Source organism: Vombatus ursinus, unplaced genomic scaffold (genome assembly GCF_900497805.2).
Source record: "Vombatus ursinus unplaced genomic scaffold, bare-nosed wombat genome assembly UNPS02014798.1, whole genome shotgun sequence".
Lineage (NCBI taxonomy): Eukaryota > Metazoa > Chordata > Mammalia > Diprotodontia > Vombatidae > Vombatus > Vombatus ursinus.
Window position 1 is genome coordinate 23,240,353 of NW_020954576.1, and position 21,278 is coordinate 23,261,630.

The window sequence follows — 21,278 nt, forward strand, 5'->3', positions numbered from 1 at the left end:
TTTAAATATATTGAAAACTTAGTGAATTTCCACCTATTCCTACATCAGTGATTATCAAGCAATACAAGCAGTTTATCTCATTGTAATCTGTTTAGTGATTGTATCTAATTTTCCAGAAATTTAATTTCAGGTAACCTGAATGAAGAAAATGATATACCTACCTCACAGTCATTATGATCTATAAGCCAAAAACCTTGAATAAGTTTAACCAGACCCCAAGGGATTGCAAAGGCAGTTGGAAAAGATTCAATTGTAGTATCTGTTTTATTTGGAAAACAATATATGATATCAAGCAGCAAATAAATGGTCTTGAAATCCTGATTAAGGCTGAAAACATAAAAATGGAAATTTCCTACATGTCCTTAGTGTAGCTATTAGCAGAAAGCAGTACCACATAGGCTTGGAAAGGTACTACTTTTTAAGGAAGTATTTTTATTGGTTCAGAAACCCATCATAGCTGGATCTAAAGTAAGTTACTGATCTTCTTTATAGCAGGAGTATGTATGGTTATTAATGCTCTGCCTCTACTCTTTCCCAGATGTATGGAGTAGTAAAATAGAGGAGTTAAAGTAAAGCATAATTTAGCATCTTCCTGATGTTAACTGGCTTAAGAAATGTAAGAGAGAAATATGTATATATCAAATTCTGTTTGTCTAGTCAAGCAATGCTAACTAAATCTGAAGACTTTCCTTTCTAGGAAAAGTACCTTCCTTACCAGTACACAAATAGGTTCTTGAAGTCACTGTGGCTTACAATTTCCTGTTCAAAAACGTGTTACTTCATGTTGTGTGCCATGCTTAAGACACAGTTGGTGATCTATAACATTAAATAACATTTAAAAGGATACAATAGCATGTTTATTTGTTTCATCAACATTTTCCAGTAGGTATACATCAAGAAGTGCCTATAAAATAAAGGGGGAAAAAGTTTTAGTGTTATCTCTCACAACCACCAATGCTTTCTCTTTTTTCCCAGTCCAATGTCTAGGCACAGGAAATTTATTCCTATATCACAGGCACTGTTCTATTAAGCACTAAAAAAAATATTGCAAAACCTACATGGAGGCTAGCAGGAGGATATTTTCCGGTGCCTCCTTCATCCCGTTGCCACAACTTCTCAATTCGATCCCCTAAGTGGGAAAGCATTCCATCAATCATCAAACAGTCAGAGTTCCACTTCCCTCTGAAACAAGGACAACATAAAAAGACTGTTAGTTATCACAGTCTTCAATCAAATTATTAACACTCAGGTACACAGTTATTAACTATACTGAAACCTGTCAAAATGTTTCAGGAACACAGGTTCTAGATATAGGCTCCAGAATTTCTCCAGCTCTGAAAACAGCAATTAAAGGTGTAGGGGCCTTATGGTGAATACGGTCATTGCAAGTAATGCCTAAGGTTTTCTTATTCTTATAAATTTGAATCAGTTTCCTATGTATCACAAAATTTAAGACCTTTATTAGAGAAATCTGCTGCAAGGTTTTTTCTGCTCATTTGCCTGCTTCTGTAGTACCATTAATTTTATGTAATCAAAGTAACCAATGTATCTTCTGATCTTCCCTATACCTTTTTTGGTCAGGAATTCTTCTATCCATATATGTGAATTTATTATGTAATTTATATATATATATATGTGTATATAAAAAACATAATTTATTCCTAGACTAGCTCCTCTAACTTAGCAAGTTACTTTTTGCATGTAAGTCATATATCCATTTGGAGTTTTTCCTGATAAACAACGTGAAAACATCTAGTTTCTGCCAAACTGCTTTTTAATTTTCCCAGGAATTTTTGTTGAATACTGAGTCTTCCCCCAGTAACTGTGGTTTTTGAGTTTTCCTAAGTTTATTGAACACTATGCAACTGAGTTCATTTGCTTCTGTATATTGTGTACCTAATGTATTCCACTAATTTAACTCTTTATTTCTTAACCAATACCAAATTGTTTTGATGATTACCACTTTGTAGTATAGTTTGAGATTTGGCATTGGTGCCCCTTTGTGCTAAGCCCCAGGGACACAAAAAGAGGCAAAAGACAGTCCTTGCCATCATGAAGCTTATAATCTAATGATAGTCAGATGAATTTCATTATTATTTTTTCTAGCTCTCTAAAATAATCACTCAGTAGTCTGATTACTATGGCACTGAACAAGTAAATTAAAATTTTGTAGTTGTAATTCATATAGTTCACAGGTAAACTCTCAAGTAACTTACACATTCTAAAGTTACTTTAAATCTCTTCCTGCTGGGTTTCATTGCTAATATAGAGAAATGCTCATGATTTATTTGTGTCTATCTTCTATCCTACAATTTTGCTGAAGTTATTCTTTTAATTACTTTTTAAACTGACTCCAGTATTCTTTAAGCAAACTATCATATCATCTACAAAAAGATAATTTTGTCTTCTTTTTGCCTATGTATTATTTCCTCAATTTCTTTTTCTTGGCTTATCTCTGTAGCTATCAAACAATAATGATGATGACAACTATGCTTTATCCAATTTCATCAGAAAGCCATCTAATTTTTCCCCATACAGGGAATATGCTAGCTCTTAGTTTTAGATAGATTCACTTATCATGTTAAGAAAAAAATCCATCTATTTCCATGCTTTCTGGTGATTTTTTTTAAATATGAATGCATGTTATTTTCTCAAAAGACTCTGCTACATCTACTGATAAAAATCACATGTTTTTTTGTTGTTTTTGTTATTTATGTGCTCTTGTTATGTTGACAGTTTTCCTATTATTTAAGCAACCCTGCGTTCCTGGTGTAAACTGAACGTAAACATGGTCAACTTTGCTAATATTTTATTCAAAATTCTGGCATGGATATTCATTAAGGATATTGGTCTATAGTTTTCTTTTTATATTCTAGGCATCAAGATTATGATTGTATCAAAGAAAGAATGTAGTAGGACCTCTTCTATTTTTTTCAATTTATCTACTATTGGTATTAACTTTCTTTTATGGTTTGATATATAAAATATGTTTGCAAATCCACTTGGTCTGATTTTTTTTTTGTTTTGTTTGGGTGCTCATTTGTGGCAGAAGGAAACACTGGGTAAAACTCCATTATTACCTTTTTAAGTTTAATAGATAATCTTTGTTAATCTTTAAAGAAGTGGTTCTAAAAGGTACTTCATTTTTAAGTACTAATAGTTAAAATCTTTTGTAGATGCTTCTATCCTTTATTTCCTTCTTTTTTGATATGGTAGCTACTGAAGTATGCTTAAAAAGACTTCCATTTAATATTATGCCTCTCATAAACAACCACCACAAATCATCTATCACAGTAATTGAAAAATTCCTCTGGTCTCTGTGAAATAAAGTGTTATATACAGTCTCATTACAAAAAAGCAAATTTAGCCATACAATAGGATATTAAAAACACATCTGTATAGTGAAGAGGGGATTGGGCTATGATTCAGAAGGCCTGAGAATCTTCCACTCCTGGTCATTATCAATCAACAAGTATATATTCAGCAAATACTACATGCCAGGTACACGTTAGGCAATGGAGATACAGGTACAATGAATAAAATAATCCCTACTCAAAATGAGCTTACGGTTAAAATGGGGTAAATAAGAAGTACTTAACAGGGACACATACCCACACCCACCCACCTCCTCACCCTGCCTCAAATACAAGGAAGTTTGATAGGGAAAGGACTGGAACCACCATTTGGGAGGCTTAGGAAAGACTGAACACTAGTTAGACATGTAACCCTGGGCAAACTGTTTACCATCTATGTCTCAATTTTCTCATACGCAAAATGAAAAAGGGGTAGGATAAAATAATTTAATATCTCTTCTAACTCTATAACTTATTAACATTGGTGACAAAATTAAAATCCTTCCCCAAAAACAAGCTTTAATATTTAATAACATGCTGAATCATTACATGAGCTATCAGTGGTGACTGAATTTTAGCAATAATTTTGGAAAAATTTTCCTGAATGAAATGTACCTTGCCAGATGCTGAAGCTTCTGTCGATGACTTGTGTAGTAGCTCTGAATTACAGGGTAGTTGTACCATAATCTTGACAACTGCATAGGATCATCTAGATTTTTTTAAAAGTAATTTTTTAAAAAGGTAATATTTCTACAAAATCCAAACTATAGGTATTCTACTTAAGAACAATATTCACCTATAATTTTACTAAAATTTTTACTTCATGCATTTCATAGATCATTTTAAGGAATAAAGGAATTCTGTAAGTGCTTTTCTATGTAAATGTCCAAAGATGAAATTAAACATAGCATAAAAACTTACAGAATAATTTATTTTAAAGCACTGTAAATCTGGTTCCCCAACCCCTAGAGCAGAAAATAACAATTTGAAAGCAACAAGACCCTCAAAATGTTCCCCAACTCATAAATATTTTTAGTTTATAAAATAAAAATGAAAACAATTAGTCAGAAAAAAGTAATTGTGAACAAATATAACAACAGAAGCACTTAGCAATGTAACTGCAATTTAACAAGCCTTTCAAATAGGGGGTGGGAGGAGTAGGGTTAGTCAGTACAAATGGAAAACTTTCAATGGCACTTGGAAAACCTGTTAAGAAAATGTTAATGTTATCTTTATATTAGTGCATGTCCAGAAAAGAGTATTTGTGTTTTATGTTTAGTGTAAAATTTAACCACTCTGATTCACAAACCATAAGTATTCAATCCCAGGCGTATAGATTCCATCACCCAATCCAACCCCTCATTTTTACAGATGAAAAAACTGAATTGAAAGAAGGTTCACCCAATATTGCCCAGCTAGTATGTGACAGAAAGCGAATTTACATACTTGCCAATACTAATGATCTCACATAGGAACTCTTAATGCAGAGATATAAAGATTAAAAAATCATATAAAAAGGCCTATATTATTTTCTATGACTTGTCATAATAATAATGACAATCCACACCAGGCTTGTGAGGTAGGCAGTGCATGGTTTGTTTTTTTTAATCATCTGACAAATAAGGAAACAGATTCAAATAAGTTAAGTGACTTATTTAGAATAAGTAATTATCAAAGTCAAGGTCAGAATCCAAAACTGAACTCTATTCCAAGGTTCTTTTCATTACCCTGTACTAATGCTAAAAGATAGTTCACTTGGTACCAATTTTCAAATCCACTTTCTTTCTGTAAGAGCACATTATTTAAACAAATAGTTTTAAGTTAACATATTACATGCTGCATTATCTTAAGTGTACATAAGCTTATTAACTTAATAATTACTGAATAACTGTATAAAAAAAATCTTACCTAAACCTTCTGGTAAGAGACCAGAACGTGAAAACCAAAGAACCACTTGTGCATATTGAGAGATAAGATTAGTAACCATTTGCTTATTGGTTAAATCCACCAGACCTGTAAAGATAGGGTCATCAAAAAATACTTATTTAGTGGTTAATGTGGTTGATCATACTAAAATTCTCAAACACTCAACCTAAATGATTATATGCTTTTGAAAACAAACAACAACAAAAAACAAACAAAAAACCCAAAAAACAAAACAGAACAAAACAAGCTATTTTGGCATGTGTTTTACCTAACATGTGATAAGGATAAACTATGTCGAAAACAATATCCTAAATCAGCGAAGCCAGTCATGGACAAATACTTCAGTAAATCAAGGATATGGGATATTGCTTAAATCTCACAGAATGAAACTTCTAAATAGATGATAGTGCTGTGAAAAACAATGAATATGATGCATACAGACAAGTACAGAAAGACATGACCAGATGCAAAGTGAGTAAGCAGAGTCAAAAGTAAAACAACGTACCCAAAGACTACAACAATGTAAATGGAAAAATGACCATCTCAAAGAAATCAAAAGCTAATGTTGCAGAAACACAAGAAGTAAGAATAGCTCTAAACAAGAGATAAGATGAGCCCTCCTCCCACTGATTTTGCTGAGAGACAATTTCACATGGGTAGAACATTACATATATTTCCAGACTTCTTTCAATAAGTTGTTCATTTTGCTGAACAACTTCTCTATTTTTCTTAAAATGTATTTGTTTTCATTCTGAAGAGTAATTTGAAACTATGCCCATAAGGCTATAAAACTGATCAAGTAATACCACTACTAAGTCTATATCCCAAAGAGATTTTTTAAAAATAGGGGAGGGGGGAAGCAGCTAGGTGGCGCAGTACACAGAGCACCGGCTCTGAAGTCAGGAGGTCCTGAGTTCAAATATGACCTCAGACCAAAGACTTGACACTAGCTGTGTGACCCTGGGCAAATCACTTAACCCCAACTGCTTTTAAAAAAAGGGGGGGGGGAGGACCTATTTGCCCAAGGGTACTTATAGTGGCTCTTTCTGTGGTGGCTAAGAATTTGAAACTGAGGGGATGCCCATAAATTGGGAAATGGCTGAACAAGTTGTGGTATTATGGTAATAATGGAATACTATTGTGCTAAAAGAAATGATGAGCAGAATGATTTCAGAAAAACCTGGGTTTACATGAACTGATGCAGAGTGAAGTGAGCTGAAGACTGTACATAGTAACAAGAATATTGTATGATGAAGAACTGTGAATGACTTAGCTATTCTCAGCAATAAATGATTCAAGACAATCCCAAAGGACTCAATGAAAAATGTTATCTGCTTCCAGAGAAAGAACTGCTGGAGTCTGAATACAGAGCAAAGCATACTATTTTTCTCTTTCTTTTTTTTTTGCTTAGTTTTCTTTCACAAAATGACTAATATGGAAATGTCTTACATGATTGCACAGGTATATCCTGTATTAGGTTGCTAACCATTTCAGAGAAGGGGGAAGGAAGGGAAGGATAGAATTTGGAACTCAAAATTAAAAAAACAAAACAAATTCTTTTACATGTAATTGGGGGAAAAAAATTATTTTTAAAAATGTATTTGTTGCTAGGAAGAATGACTATCGGAGGAGAGGAGAGGAATACGGGGAGAAATAAAGGATATCAATAAAAATTTATTGAAAGAAGCCAGGGTGAGAGGGCTGGAGTGGGGGGTTTGAAGCACAAGTAGACATTTAGGACATGTGGGAATTCAATTTCATTCACTACCATCTTAGAAGATGTAACGCATCTTAGAAAATGGTCTGTTTAAAAAAAATGTCTATTTGTAGCCTTCTGCTATTTGGAATTGTTCCCCCCCTCCCCCCTCCCCCCACTATATATTAGAAACAAAGATAACAGCTTCTGAATATGCCCACACATTCATAAAATGAAAGAGGCCATATTCCACAGAACTTATCAAGTCAGGAGTTTTCTGATGTCACTTTCCCCTTTAACAATTCCGTCATAATATTCTAATATAAATCAATACAATAAAACTCTTACAGATTGCCTTCAACTGAGGCTATCAAAAGTCACCAATCTTTTTATCTTCATTTAAACCATTGGTTATCCGAGATATGCTTACAATCAAATGTATGTGGAGAATCAATTAACCTGTAACATGCTGATTCCCCATAACCAAGAATAATACTATGCAGTAAGCAAAAAAAGCTTGGAAAAAACAAGACAATTCATGCTAGTGGCTTATTTTCTATATTTTCCCCCTTAAATACACTGTAGCCTAAGAAACAAAATATGATCTTTTCCAAGGATCACGATATTGCAGTTAAAAAACTTTCCAGAAGAAAAAAAATAATGAACAAACCTCTCTCAGTGAGCTCTTGAGCCTCTGATAAAAAGCAGTTTAAGACTGTGCTAAGGTTGCTAAGAAGCAACTGACATTGCTGAAGAGACTGGATAGTTTGTGGATCAATGAAATGACAAGAACCATCAAATAATGAAGCACCTGTTGAGGGTAATATAATACAATTGGCTTAAACACAATAAATTAGTAGAGTTAGCAAATTTAAGTATCACAAAGTCAATTTGACATCAATTTTGACAAATGGAAAAAAAATCACAGTTGTAAAATTTATGACCAAGATCTTATATCCAGGGCTATTATAGAATTATATATAAAGAGCTGGATGAGATCTCTGAGGTCATTTAGTTCACCCCTTCATTTTACAGATGAAGAAACCCAGGCCAAGAGGAGTTCAGGTGATTCGTCCAGGCTCACACAGTTAGGGAGCACCTGAAACATTGGTCTTCCTGACTACAGGTCAGGCACTCCAAGCCCACCACTCGGCTGCTGTAAAACAGCTATCTCTTTTTGATGACATCACTATTTTAATTCCTTTCTCTGAAGCCATCAACATTTCTGTAACAGGACAGTGTTCTCAAAGTATAAGTATGGCCAAATATGCTTTATAGAGGGATGGACAAGAACAGAATGAGTAGCTTAGAATTCACAAACTGATTCTACATCCAGGTGATAAACTACTTCTCCAGGCATCTAGCTCTTTCCTGACCTCATTTGAAGGAACCTAGGCACTACTGTGGCTGTAACCATAAATGGTTGCAATGAACTAGACTCTATTGAGGGCATACTGAGTCCTTGGTCATGTGAGTCTGTCAGAGAGAAGGAAGACGAGTGCAAAGAGCTCTCTTCTTAGAGAAGATCATCAAGTTTGGGAATTCAAATCAGTGGGTAAGAATCTAAAACTAAAGGTCATTCTAAGAAACAGTGTCTTTGATGTAACAAAAATATATTATAGATGTTTCTCAATTTATTAAATTTTATTGTTATCAGTATAAAATAACCTAGTTTTACTTATTAGTATCTACTCAATACCATTCTAAGTCATGGGTTAATTTAACAATTTCCCAAAAACATGGAACATTCACTTAATTGTTAATGTACAACAGGCGTTAGATAATTTAAAAAAGTTACTACTCAGTATAGTACTTTTATTTTACAAGCTGCATTCCTCATCAAAACAAAAAGAAACACCCAAAAGACTATGAAGGGGATAATAGGAAAATTGTCTTCATTTTCAAACTGAGAAATCTGTGGAAAAAATATGTACTAAGTGACTTGCCTAAAGTTACAGAGCAAGTAAATATCAGTACTCAGATTCTAACTGAGATGTTTGAGGTTCAAGTCCTGTTCACTACACTGTTTTATCTTACTGCTATAAGTTACAGAGACAGAGTAACAGGAACACAGCTTCTGTATAAAGAATGCCAATTACTTCTGTGGCAATATAATTTAAACAATTTCAACATAAGTCACAGTTTCTAAAATGTATCTTGGTGACTATATTTTTAGTAACTATAGACAACAGAATTCATTTAACTAACTTTTAACTTTAACTATTTACCATATTTTTAATCGATAAAAGGTGATTAAAATAGCTGTTAGTGTTTTAACATTTCCCATGGAGCATAACTAGGTCCCTTCTAGTTCTCAATATATGATCCGCTACCTTTCTACCCTCTATTTAGGCATCTATGAGAAATATAAACACAAGGGGGAGGGTACTGTCATATAATTTCTAAACACTTCAGACTTGATCCACTAACCTGAAAGGATATTTTGAAAGTTATCATAAGCAAGCAAGCAAGAATAATGTATTATGGAGCTACTCTGCAATGGCAACAGGATTATAAATAAAGACAACAAAATAGTTCCTGTCCTCTCAAGGAGCTTAATTTTACTAACAAAATAAAACTTCACTTTATTTTTTATTTCACTTTATTTTAAAAGGTAAATGTGACACAAAAGAACTTTTTTTCTCTGATAGTTTTTCTTTTTTCAAATTACAAGACATGTCAGACTCTAGAGTAATGAATTCTTAGGACCCAGTATTTTCAAATTGGACCCTAAATTCTGCCCCAACTCTAGTCTAAGAATACTTAGAATACTTACACATTCGATCAAATTCTTCTTTTGTAAAAACCACTTTATTCCATGTCCACTCGAGAACAAAGCGCAAATTAACAGCAGAACTTGGTTGTTCTTGTTAAAAAAAAAGGGGCGGGGGGGGAACGACACACCATTAATGTATTCCTTTTAAAATACAAAAAGAACATTAATTTCAAAAGTAAAAAGCTTTACCTTCTGTTGTCCATCTTTTGATGCATCCAGTTAGGAGTCCCAAGGAGCTGGTGTGAACAGCTGCTGACAATATAGCTTCTAACTGTTCTTCCTAAACAATGTTAAAAAACAAACAAAAAAACAAACTCAGGATGTTGAAATCACTGACAAAGGTAAAAATGCATAGTTTGTAATACAACAATTTAGGGTAAGTTGCCTATCAATGTAAAAGTGCTTAGAACCTGTATGAAGTCAATCAAGAGTCTTTACTAAATAATGACAATGGATATTCTCAAGGAAGGCCCAATTCCTAGTGGGATTTACAGATTTCTAGATTTCCTTCCACCTCACACCACTGGTCCTTTAAGTCCCAGAATAAATTAGTGGAGTAAGCTTGTTTTCTTCCAACTCCTGTCCCTCATACCTTTATAAAGTAAGTTGGAAGATCCAAAAAAGCCTTAGAAATTATCTTCCGTTCCTCCAGAACAGATCCAATGAACCCAAAGATAACTACTAGAATATTGAGTATTTAGGGTATTTATTAACTTATGACAAGAAGCACCAGAAGCAGCCAAAAGTTTCTTTAAAAAAAAAAAAAAGGTATCATTTTATATCTGTCACAAATAATTCAAAGTAAAACAATACTCATTCATTAACCTTGCTTTTATTCAAAGCTACTCTCATCTCTTGAGATGTTTCCATCTTAATTCTTCAGCCACTATCTATCTCTCTTGCTACTACTACTTCCATGAAATGTCTTTTCTAAAAGGTCAACTATGAGATGAACACAAAAACGGTCGCAGAATTAACTAAACACTAGAATACCTTTTAAATACCAATCCTTCTGTGAAGAATAAAAAGACTATAATAGAAAGAAAGAACAAAGGGAGTCTACTAGGATAAAAGAATCTTCTGATTGGAAGAAAAAACGGTTTTATCACATGCCTTTGGTAAGGTACAAAAAAAAACCAAACAACAAAACAGAGAATTCAATACCCTTGGAGAAGGCTCTTCTCCAAAAAACCAAGTGGGCTGCCTGATTTGGGAAGACGGGATGCCCAGGTCACCAACATCTATTCCACCAAACTCCTGACATTCATACCAGACTGAATAATTTATTAGGAAATCCAATTAAAAAAACTACATTAAAAGACATCTTCCACACCAGAACTGTGCAATAAGTCAACCAGATATCCACTGGCAATAGGAAAACGGCCCCTCAACCAAAGCAAAGGTTCTATATCCAAAGACAGCAGGAGCAGAGGGCTCCTTCTGAGAAAGAAACAAGGTGGTTAGAAAGCCCCAGGTCATAGCAGCAGGTAGAGGAAAAACTGGAGGGCCACTGAAACAGAAATGAAAAGAAAGAAAACAGAAGGAATTTCAGATGGAAGCATGGACAAGTAGAATAGTTTTGATAACATGTCAAAAGTAAGCATACCTTTTTTTTTTTTAAAGTAAGCAGAAATTATTTCATTTTTGTCTTTATATCCCCAGTGCCGAGAAAATGCCTGGCTTAAATGATTTTATAAATAACTAGGGGATGAAGGCAGGGAGGGAAATAAATCTATGATATAGTAAAGTATAGGAAGATGCTGGCGTAAAAACTCCCTCTACGAAATGCAAATCAAATAATTAAGGTACCACATCACATCTATCAAGATTAGCTAACATGACAAAACAGGAAAATGATAAATGTTGGAGAAGATGTAGGAAAACTGAAACAGCACTGTTGACTGAGTTGTGAACTGATCCAACCATTCTGGAGAGCAATTTGGAATTATGCACAGAGAGCTATAAAATTTTACATACCCTTTGACCCAGGAATACCACTTCTAGGTCTGTATCCCAAAGAGATCACACAAATGGGAAAAGAACCCACGTGTACAAAAATATTTATAGCAGTTCTTTTTGTGGTGACAAAGAATCGGAAATTGAGGGGATGTCCATCAATTGGGGAATGGCTGAACAGGTTGTCGTATATGAATGTAATGGAATACTATTGTGCTGTAATAAATGATGAACAGGCAGACTTCAGAAAAAATCTGGAAAGACTTAAATGCACTGATGCTGAGTGAAGTGGCCAGAACCAAGAGAACATTGTACACAGTAACAGCCACATTGGGGGATGACTGACTTTGATAGACTTAGTTTTTCTCAGCAATGCAAGGATCTAATACAACTCCAAAAGACTCATGATGGAAAATTCTATCCACATCCAGAGAAAGAATGGAATCGAATGCAGAAGGAAGCATACCATTTGCTCTCCTTTTCTTTTATTGTTTTTTCTTTCTCGCGGTTCCTCCTATTAGTTCTAATTCTTCTTTACATCACAACTAATGTGAAAATACTCTTAACATGAATGTATATGCAGAGCCTATATCAGATTGCCTGCCGACGTGGGGAGGGAAGGGAGGAAGAGAAAAATGAAAACTCAAGATCTTATAGAAGTGAATGCTGAAAACTAAAAATAAATGAATGAATGAATGAATGAATAAATAAATAAATAAATAAATAAGAGATAAGAAAGGAAACAAACAAACAAAAAAACAAAAACCTTCCTCCACCAGTACAAGCTGGCAACTCTTTTGCAACTTTCAGCTGCCTGGGCCATTTACAACTTGCCAGTCAGTATGGGTCAGAATTGGGACTTGAAACCAGGTCTTCCTAACTTAGAGGCAGGCTCTCTTTGCACTAAACTCCTGCCTCTTTCCTAGAACATTTTCCTAGATTCTTCTGCTACTTATCACATTTGACTTCTCTGTAAGAACAGTTATATTATCTGCAATAAAAATAATGATTTATACTGAATTTGTAACATTTTTGTAACATTTTCATAGTTACCTTGCATTCTATCCACTAAGTCACAAATAAATGGATAATTCAAACCAAAAAGTACTTTTTCCAAGAATTATTTCGGAAATAGCAAGTCAGACCTTTTACAACATGCAAAATAACCACCGTTAGATGCAAACAAGAAAAAGGAAAAAGACTAAATACAGACATTTTAATAGCCTCACCTGACTTAAGCTGGAAGGCTGTACATCAATAAGTCTTGGAGAAAGGAGGCCAGCCACAAGACATCTATTATAACCATCAGGAATGGCTTCATTCAAAGATGGTCCTGATTTCTTTAAAAAGGTCAAGGTCTAAAAAAGTGAATTTTAATAGGTTCTCAGCAATAACTCACATTAAGTAATTAGTCAACAATCATTTTAAATAACCCAATTTACAGTAAATTCACCACTATAACAATTACTCAGTTATTATTTTGCTTATCATTTTGAATGTAATTCTCCAAATGATCTCTGTTCTCACTGATGAGAGAATTCAATGCCAACTTATTAATGCCTTTTTTCCTCTGTGAGGCACTCATTCATTTATTTCAAATAAATTCATCTCAGTGAATCTACTAAACTCGTGTTCTCTTGACATTTCAATGATAGTGTGTGACCATTCTACTTTTTTCTACTCATAAACTTTCTGCAGTTTGCTACATTTCTGAAAGAATGTTGTATGCATGGAGGATATCTTGAAGAGCCTTCTTCAAGGATAACAAATTTTCTGATTTTTTTTAGTTATCAAACAATAAGCAGTGTGGGTCCCTATATTCTTTACATCTTTCAATCAATTATATGATTAAAAACACAATTTGTAATTCTTCTTTTGAAAAGTATGTTTATATCCATTAAATCACTTAACTATTGAGGAATGGATCTTGGTCTTCAACATTCGCGTAAGTTGTCTATATATTTTATATGTCAGTCCCTTATCAAGAACATTTGATGCAAAGACTTTTCCCCCCAATCAGGAGATTTTCTTATCCTAGTTGTAAAGATACTGTTCCTGTAAAAGCGTTCCAATTTCATTTAATTATCTTCTATGATCACTTCTACTTCTGTCACTAACTAGATGGCTTCTGAGGTGCCTCTCAGTTCCAAATCTGCTTGGTTAAGAATCTTCCTCCAGACATAACACAGAAAGCTAACTTACAAAGGACTCATTTTTTTTTTTAGATAATATGACATTTAATATTTAGGTTATGTATTCATTGAGTTTATTGTGGCATATGCTGGAAAATGCTGGTATAAATCTAATTCTGACAGGATGCTTCACAGTTTGTCTAGCAGGTTACTGTCAAATAGGGAATTCCTCCTCCTTAAACTAGGTTATTCCTTCCACTGAATTATTTATTGGTATTATAGCCAATACCAAATAGTTAAGGTGACTGAACTTCTCAATAGTCAAAACCAAAATATTTATAGCAGCATTTTTCTTTCTTTCTTTCTTTTTTTTAAGGCAATTGGGGTTAAGTGACTTGCTCAGGGTCACACAGCTACTAAGTGTCAAGTGTTTGGTCTGAGGCCCAGATTTGAACTCAGATCCCTCCTGACTTCAGGGCCAGTGCTCTATCCACTGCACCACATAGCTGCCCCAGTAGCAGAATTTTTTTCAAGAAAAGTTAACAAAAACAAAAGTATATATATGTCCATCAACTGGGGAATGGATAGACAAACTGTAGTACTTACAACTAAAATGGAATATTATTGTTTAGTCATTCAGTCGTGTCTAGCTCTTTGTGAATCCGTATGGTGTTTTCTTTGCAAAAATACTGAAGTAGTTTGTCATATCTTTCTCCAGCTCAATTTTATAGATGAGGAATCTGAGGCAAATAGGGTTAAGTGACTTGCCCAGAGTCACAGAGCTATTAAGTGCTTAAGGCCAGATTTAAACTTGGGAAGATGAGTCTTCCTGACTTCAGGCCCAGCACTCTACCCACTGTGCCAATTACTGCCCAAAATGGAATATTACCGCACCATAAGAAATGATTGTGGGAAGCTTTAATGAACTGATGCATAGCAAAGTTAAGTGGAACTAAGAAAATAATATGCATGTTGACTACAACCATGTAAATCTTAAGAATAAAAAGTACAAAATGCCAATGAATGCAGGATAATTTTAATGACCAAACACATCCTGTGAGAAGAGATTTATAAAAAATGTCCATCCCTTCTATGCAAAGGTAGGGGATCATGGGTATGGAACATCACTGACATAGTAGTTAGTTTTCCTGAAAGGATTTTTGTTAAGCCTTTCTTTTGGGAAAGGGAGGAGAGAGGGATATATGTATAGAGAAATGAAGGTGATGTAAAAATTTAAAAAAAAATTAATAAAAAGAAATTTTAAATGAAGCAGGATACCTTCAAACTAAAACCCTGGTTATAAAAATAAAAAGTTAATTAATAAAAAGAAAGTTTAAATGAAGCATTATACTTTCAAACTAAAACCCTAGTTATATCCTTTTCTATTTAATTTCTCTTTAGGGATATCTATGGTATAGTCAAGAATAGATGGCATCTGAAATCTAAAGAGATAAATACAAATATTGGTTCTCTAATTACTAGCTCCAAGATTTATGCACAAATTACTTGGCCCTCCCTTTCACACAAATGATGATAATATTCACATGGCCTGCCCCATGGACTGTTGTATGTAAATCAAAGAGCTCTATAAAAAAGTGTATAATCTATGTAATAGAAGATATAACTGTAACAGTGTCAGAAGCATTAAGCTCATTTCTCCATATTTAGCACTAAACATTGACCTACCTCCTTCTGAAAGCCAGTGCAAGTCAAGTGAACAACTCCTGAGTTTAACAAACAAGTAGCATCTGAAAAGGAACATAAAGCTACTTTAAAGTTTTAATGATTTTTGATGACATAAAATTTAACATTTTAGAACAGACTTAGCGAAGTACAAAAAAAGGTGAGAAAAAAAATCTAATTTATGTAAATTCATGTAAAAAGCATACCAATCCTATGGATTATGCATACGAACTTATATAAGTCACTTAACCTTGCTGGGTTCGCACTGTCCTCAACCGTAAAATGAGAGTAAGGTAGTAGCTAAGGTCCCTTCTTTAGCTCTAAATCTATTATTCTATATGAAGTCAATTATCTGAAATATTTCCCCTGTAATGATAGTGTAATAATCAGTAACTCTATATAAAATAAATAAACTATATAAATTCTATATATCATAACTATATACTTAGTTTGTTCCTTAACTCTCTGACTCTTATCTTCATAAGGTATAATGATAGAATAATAATCAGTAATTCTATATGAAATAAATAAATCTATATAAATTCCATATATCATAACTATATACTTAGTTTGTTCCTTAACTCTCTGACTCTTTATCTTCAGTGAGGTATAAACAATGAAGCTAAGAAAATATCCATAAAGGTATTTTACTAAAGGAAATATGATTCAACTGAAAAGAACTAAATTCACACATTTTGTTTGTAAGAGAATTTTTCCAGAAAACTTCTCACTTCTTATTAATAAAGTAAGGGAAACTTTATATGTTTAAACTCAGTAGTGACTTTTCCAACAGGCATAAGTTGTTAACAAAATACATACCAAAATTATAAGTACTGGGATTAAAAAACTGCTCAGGAGGTGGGTATGAAGGAGGAACACCTCGATTCAAACTTCTTTCATGTACCAAGATATCCAAGATGGAATTTGGAGAAGTCTTACTCACTACAGAATCCAATGACCACAGTGCAAAATAAGAGCAATTATGAAGAAATTCTCCTGGCCTTAAAAATAAAAATGGGAGGGAGGGATGGGGGTGGGAGAGGAGTATTTTACTGACCTGATAACCACAAAACAAAATTAAGGAAAAGTTAAAAAAATCACTACAAAAGTAGTCGTACCTTAAAGAATCTGGCATTTGTGCATGATACCAACGATTTATATCAAAAAGACCTAAATATGTAGATGGCTTTCCTTGTCCATATGTATTCACCTGCCAGCTAAAGACTGAAACACTGGTGTCAGGAGACAGAACTGGGGGAGGAAAGCAACATATTTTATATACACACACAGAGTAATCTTAACAATTCTCATTAAGTAGTGTTTATTAAACTTAAGGGATTAGCAATTCTCTTCCTCCTCCAACCCATTTTCCACATTTCTTCTACCACAGCTTCCCTACAGCATCTGACCATATCACACTTAAATTCTAAAAGGTTCCGGGTTTTTTGTTGCCCTTAGGATAAAATAACTTCACAGATGTCTTCAAATTCAAGCTCTGCTAAGTACTACCCATTCAGCTTTAGGCTAAGTTAGAACCCCTCCTCTCCTCTGGAGCTGTTTTAGCTGTAAAATGCAGAGTAGAAGAAAGGTGACATTCTGAACAGAAATTAGCAAGTTAGGAAGGAAAGCTGGTTTAAGGAAAAGATAATAAATTTAATTTTTACAAAGAGAACCAAGGACATAGCTTGAAGGACAGAGGTAGATCTTCTCCCAACTAGGTTAGAGTCAATCCCCCAACTACGGGCAGATGACTGAAGATGTTTCCTAAGTGGTTCCAACTATATAGAGTTCATATTTTCAGCGTTCTACAAAACTCACTAATAACACTTTTAAGTTGCAGAAAAGGTACAGATCTGCAATTGCTCTAAGTTGTTCAATGAGAGCACTGGTCAGGTCCCATTCTACAGGGACAATTTCTCTTGTATGGTTTGGGGGGTTAGAGTAGATTAATAGACCCAATGGCCCTCATAATGTTTAATTTCCAGAAGAATTTCTAGAATTCATCTACCAGCCATAAATCTCAAATCAAACATGTGCTAACTACTATAATGGCATTATACAAACCTTCATTCATGCCTTCATTCATGTCGATGTGGCTTCGAAATTTCTCTATGCTCTGGCATCCCAAGAGTTTGGTATTGCTAGTCTGACCTCTCAAAGGAGATATACCACCTGTGAGATCTAGGCTGTATCTCTCTTCACAGTATTCTAACCCCTGAAACATACATTCACATAAATTATTAAAGTTTTAGTTGGTTTTCAAAATCATAAGCAAATTCATCTCATATCTAATACTCTAGGGAGTAACACATAAAGTACAAAAAAAAGAATACTGCTAGACTATTCATGAAAAAAAAATTTGCCTCTTAGTACAAGAATGTTTTATATAATAGTGACACTTTCCTACAACTGAGGAACTGATAAGGGATTTTTCTTAACAAAGAGAATAACAACACTATCACTTAAAAAAATGGTTAAAAATTTGTATACAAGTATACTAAATTTAAATAAAAGATTAAAATGAAGTCAAAATTATGATTAAAGTCAAAGATACATCTGTTTAGGGGGGTTGCAGAGATGGGTCACATGGAAGAAACTCACAAAACTTACCAGAAAAGGCAGACCTGGGCTACTGTGGCTTGCTTAGTCCTGTATTGCCAAAATAAAAGTTTAATACAGGGGTTTCCAAAGTCTAAATGATTATTACGGAATCTTCCAATCTAGCAAGAATCTGGGTAATGGGAGATACAAGGATTATCTTCATTCCTTAGGATAGGACACTCCCTAGAATTGGAAGGGAATATTTGTTGTGGCAAGGGCCTGGATTCATAGAAATTGAAGGTTTCTCTCAGAGCTCCCCACTGCCTGAGACTGAGGTAGAGGAAGGACATCACTGACACTTGGCTAAAAGACTGTTCTAGATCATGCCTACCAGTCTGAATTATAGAATAACCTACTTACTGACCTTTTCCAGAGGCAGATAAAATAACATTAGCATTAGCATTCTCCTCATTCTCAGAAATAAAGCACCCAGAAAAAGATCAGAATCTGTTAAGCAATCTTTTATACCAAAACTTCAAAAATCAACAATGCACAGCTTGTGTTGAGAAATACATAATCAAAGTATATTTCATACCGAGAAGGAAATAAAAATCTTTAAAATGAGGAATTAGCTACCTGACCAGTGATGTAGGCAAATGAGACTCAGAGGACTTAAAATTACTTGCACAAGGCCATACATCTTGTTAGTGGCTGAACAAGACTGGAACATAAGTGTCCTGAATCCTAGCCCAGTGCTCTTACCCCTATAATAAGGGACAGTTGCTCAACAAGCACTGATTTTATATATTAATTTTTCAATGGAAAAAGTAAAAATATTTAGAAGAGTGATACCTCAAATAATGATAATGTGTTGCCATGATTTTTTTTTTTTACCTCATATAAGATCTGTCCTGATGCCAAGCACTTTCTATCACCAAAGGCCAGCTGAAGCAGGTGCAAACTCAAAATGTCTCCTTCACTGAAACCACATAAAAATTTAGCTATGAGCACTTTACATGTTTCATACACTAAATGCTTCTACTATTGTTGATATAAAATTTTCACAAATAACCACATTTCATTTTGTATATATGATGAACTGATAAAACTTGAGCTGCCAAAAAACTAGTTTTAACTGGTACATTTCAAAAACAATGTAACAATGTACAAGTGTAACTATTTACATGGTTTAGTTAACATAATAACAAGAAAATAAATGCACATAGCTTCTGTCAAGTTTGTTTTATAGACTGCATGACCCTGGGCAAGTCACTTAACCCCAATTGCCTCACAAAAACAAAACAAAAAACAAAAATAACGAAAAAAAAAGTTTGTTTTATAGAATAAATCAAAAGGCAGTTATCAGATTTGCTCTATAAAAACATATAAAATTAAATTAAAAAAAAAAAACACAAACCACACAACCCTAGTTGTACTTTAAAATTCTTATTCTAAAATGTGGTTGTTCTTTTTAATGAAAGTCTTTTTTTTTTTAATTTATTTTGAATTATCAACAATCCTTCCATAAACTTTTGAGTTTTAAATTTTTCTCCCCCTTCCTCCTCACCTCCCTTCCCAAGACAGTGCATAATCTGATATAGGCTATATATATACATTCCTTTTAAACATATTTTCACCTTAGTGATGTTGTAAGGAAGAATTAGAACCAATAGGAGGAACCATCATAGAGAGGAAACAAAACACAACACAAGAAAAAAAAATAGCAAACAGCATGCTTCAATCTGCATTCAAATTCCACAGTTCTTTCTTCTTTGTGGATAGCATTTTCCATTATGAGGCCTTTGGACATGTCTTAGATCCTTGTATTGCTAAGAAGAATTGTCTATCAATATTAGTCATTGCACAATTTAGCTGTTACTGTGTACAACGTTCTCTTGGTTCTGCTCATTTCACTCAGCATCAGACCATACAAGTATCTCCAGGTTTTTCTGAAGTCAGCCTATTCATCATTTCTTATAGCACAATAGTATTTCATTACATTCACATACCACAACTTGCTCAGCCATTCCCCAATTGATGGGCATCCTCTCAATTTCCAATTCTTTCCCACAACAAAAAGGGCTGCTATAAACATTTTTGTACATGTAGGTCCTTTTCCCATTTGTATGATCTCTCTGGGATACAGCCCTAGAAGTGCTATTGCTGGGTCAAAGGGTATGCACATTTTTATAGCCCTTTAGTCATAGTTCCAAATTGCTCTCCAAAATGGTTGGATCATTTCACTACTCCACCAACAATGCATTAGTGTTCCAATTTTCCCACATCTTCTCCAACATTTATCATTTTCCTGTTTTGTCATGTTGGCCAATCTGATAGGTGTGATGTGGTACTACCTCAGAGTTGTTTTGATTTGCATTTCTCTAATCAATACTGATTTAGAGCATTTTTTCATATGACTATAGACAACTTTAATTTCTTCATCTGAGAACTGCCTGTTCATATCCTGTGACCATTTATCACTTGGGAAATGGAAAGTCTTTTTTTATTCAACAGAGAAGATAACTAAGGAAGACAAGTTTTATATGAATAAAATACTTCAAGGACACAAAAAAGTGGGAACAGTTATATAGCAGTCTTTTTTTTTCTCATGTATTCACTCATTCACAGCCACAGACCTCTAAAATTCCCTGTAGCAAGTAATCATTCCCAACAACAAATTACAAATGCAGCCAGTTATTGAGTCTTCTTAGTTACTTTTAAATGATAAATTAACACTCACCAGTATTACCTTGAACATAAGGATGTATCGAACTAAAAATCAGCATCTCCCCCCCAAACACAGGCACTTGATTTTTCTGATGATCACATATATATCACTTTTTCAGGGCAAAAAAAAAAAAAAGGAATCATTCTAACCATGTGCCCCCCAGGGGATGGGACGGGACACAGGACAACTCTTTCCCAAGAAAATACTCCAGAATACCACACTTGGAGGGATGATGAAGCCACAACCCACATTTTGAGAAAAAGTACTATGTCTTATCATAAATAGATTATACAAGAATGATCCATCCAAGTTCCAAAAACTGTAGTAGGCAACATTTGTTATTATAACACCACAATCTTTCCAACTTAACCCAAATTATTTCTTAACTACACTCCAGAAAAGTAAGGGATGGATAAGTACAAGGAAGTATATTTATAAAACAAAGGACATTAAATTACTGGTTATAACCCAAAAAAGAGGAAGGGAG

The 21,278-nt window shown here is 34.0% G+C and overlaps 1 protein-coding gene across 3 annotated transcripts in view; it reads right to left on the bottom strand.

The window, feature by feature from the left end:
- LOC114049668 (protein ELYS-like) overlaps window positions 1-21,278 on the bottom strand; it is a 127,625-nt gene that overhangs the window by 55,159 nt on the left and 51,188 nt on the right. For all 3 annotated transcript variants that reach the window (XM_027870977.1, XM_027870978.1, XM_027870979.1), the window contains exons 7-20: window positions 18,958-19,042; window positions 17,587-17,737; window positions 16,641-16,773; window positions 16,342-16,523; window positions 15,526-15,587; window positions 12,937-13,065; window positions 9,941-10,031; window positions 9,752-9,841; window positions 7,646-7,786; window positions 5,262-5,366; window positions 3,969-4,062; window positions 1,059-1,182; window positions 848-904; window positions 162-308 (exon numbers count right to left, since the gene is read on the bottom strand). In XM_027870977.1, the coding sequence (XP_027726778.1) occupies window positions 162-308; window positions 848-904; window positions 1,059-1,182; window positions 3,969-4,062; window positions 5,262-5,366; window positions 7,646-7,786; window positions 9,752-9,841; window positions 9,941-10,031; window positions 12,937-13,065; window positions 15,526-15,587; window positions 16,342-16,523; window positions 16,641-16,773; window positions 17,587-17,737; window positions 18,958-19,042 (1,591 nt within the window). The remainder of the gene's footprint in view (window positions 1-161; window positions 309-847; window positions 905-1,058; window positions 1,183-3,968; window positions 4,063-5,261; window positions 5,367-7,645; window positions 7,787-9,751; window positions 9,842-9,940; window positions 10,032-12,936; window positions 13,066-15,525; window positions 15,588-16,341; window positions 16,524-16,640; window positions 16,774-17,586; window positions 17,738-18,957; window positions 19,043-21,278) is intronic.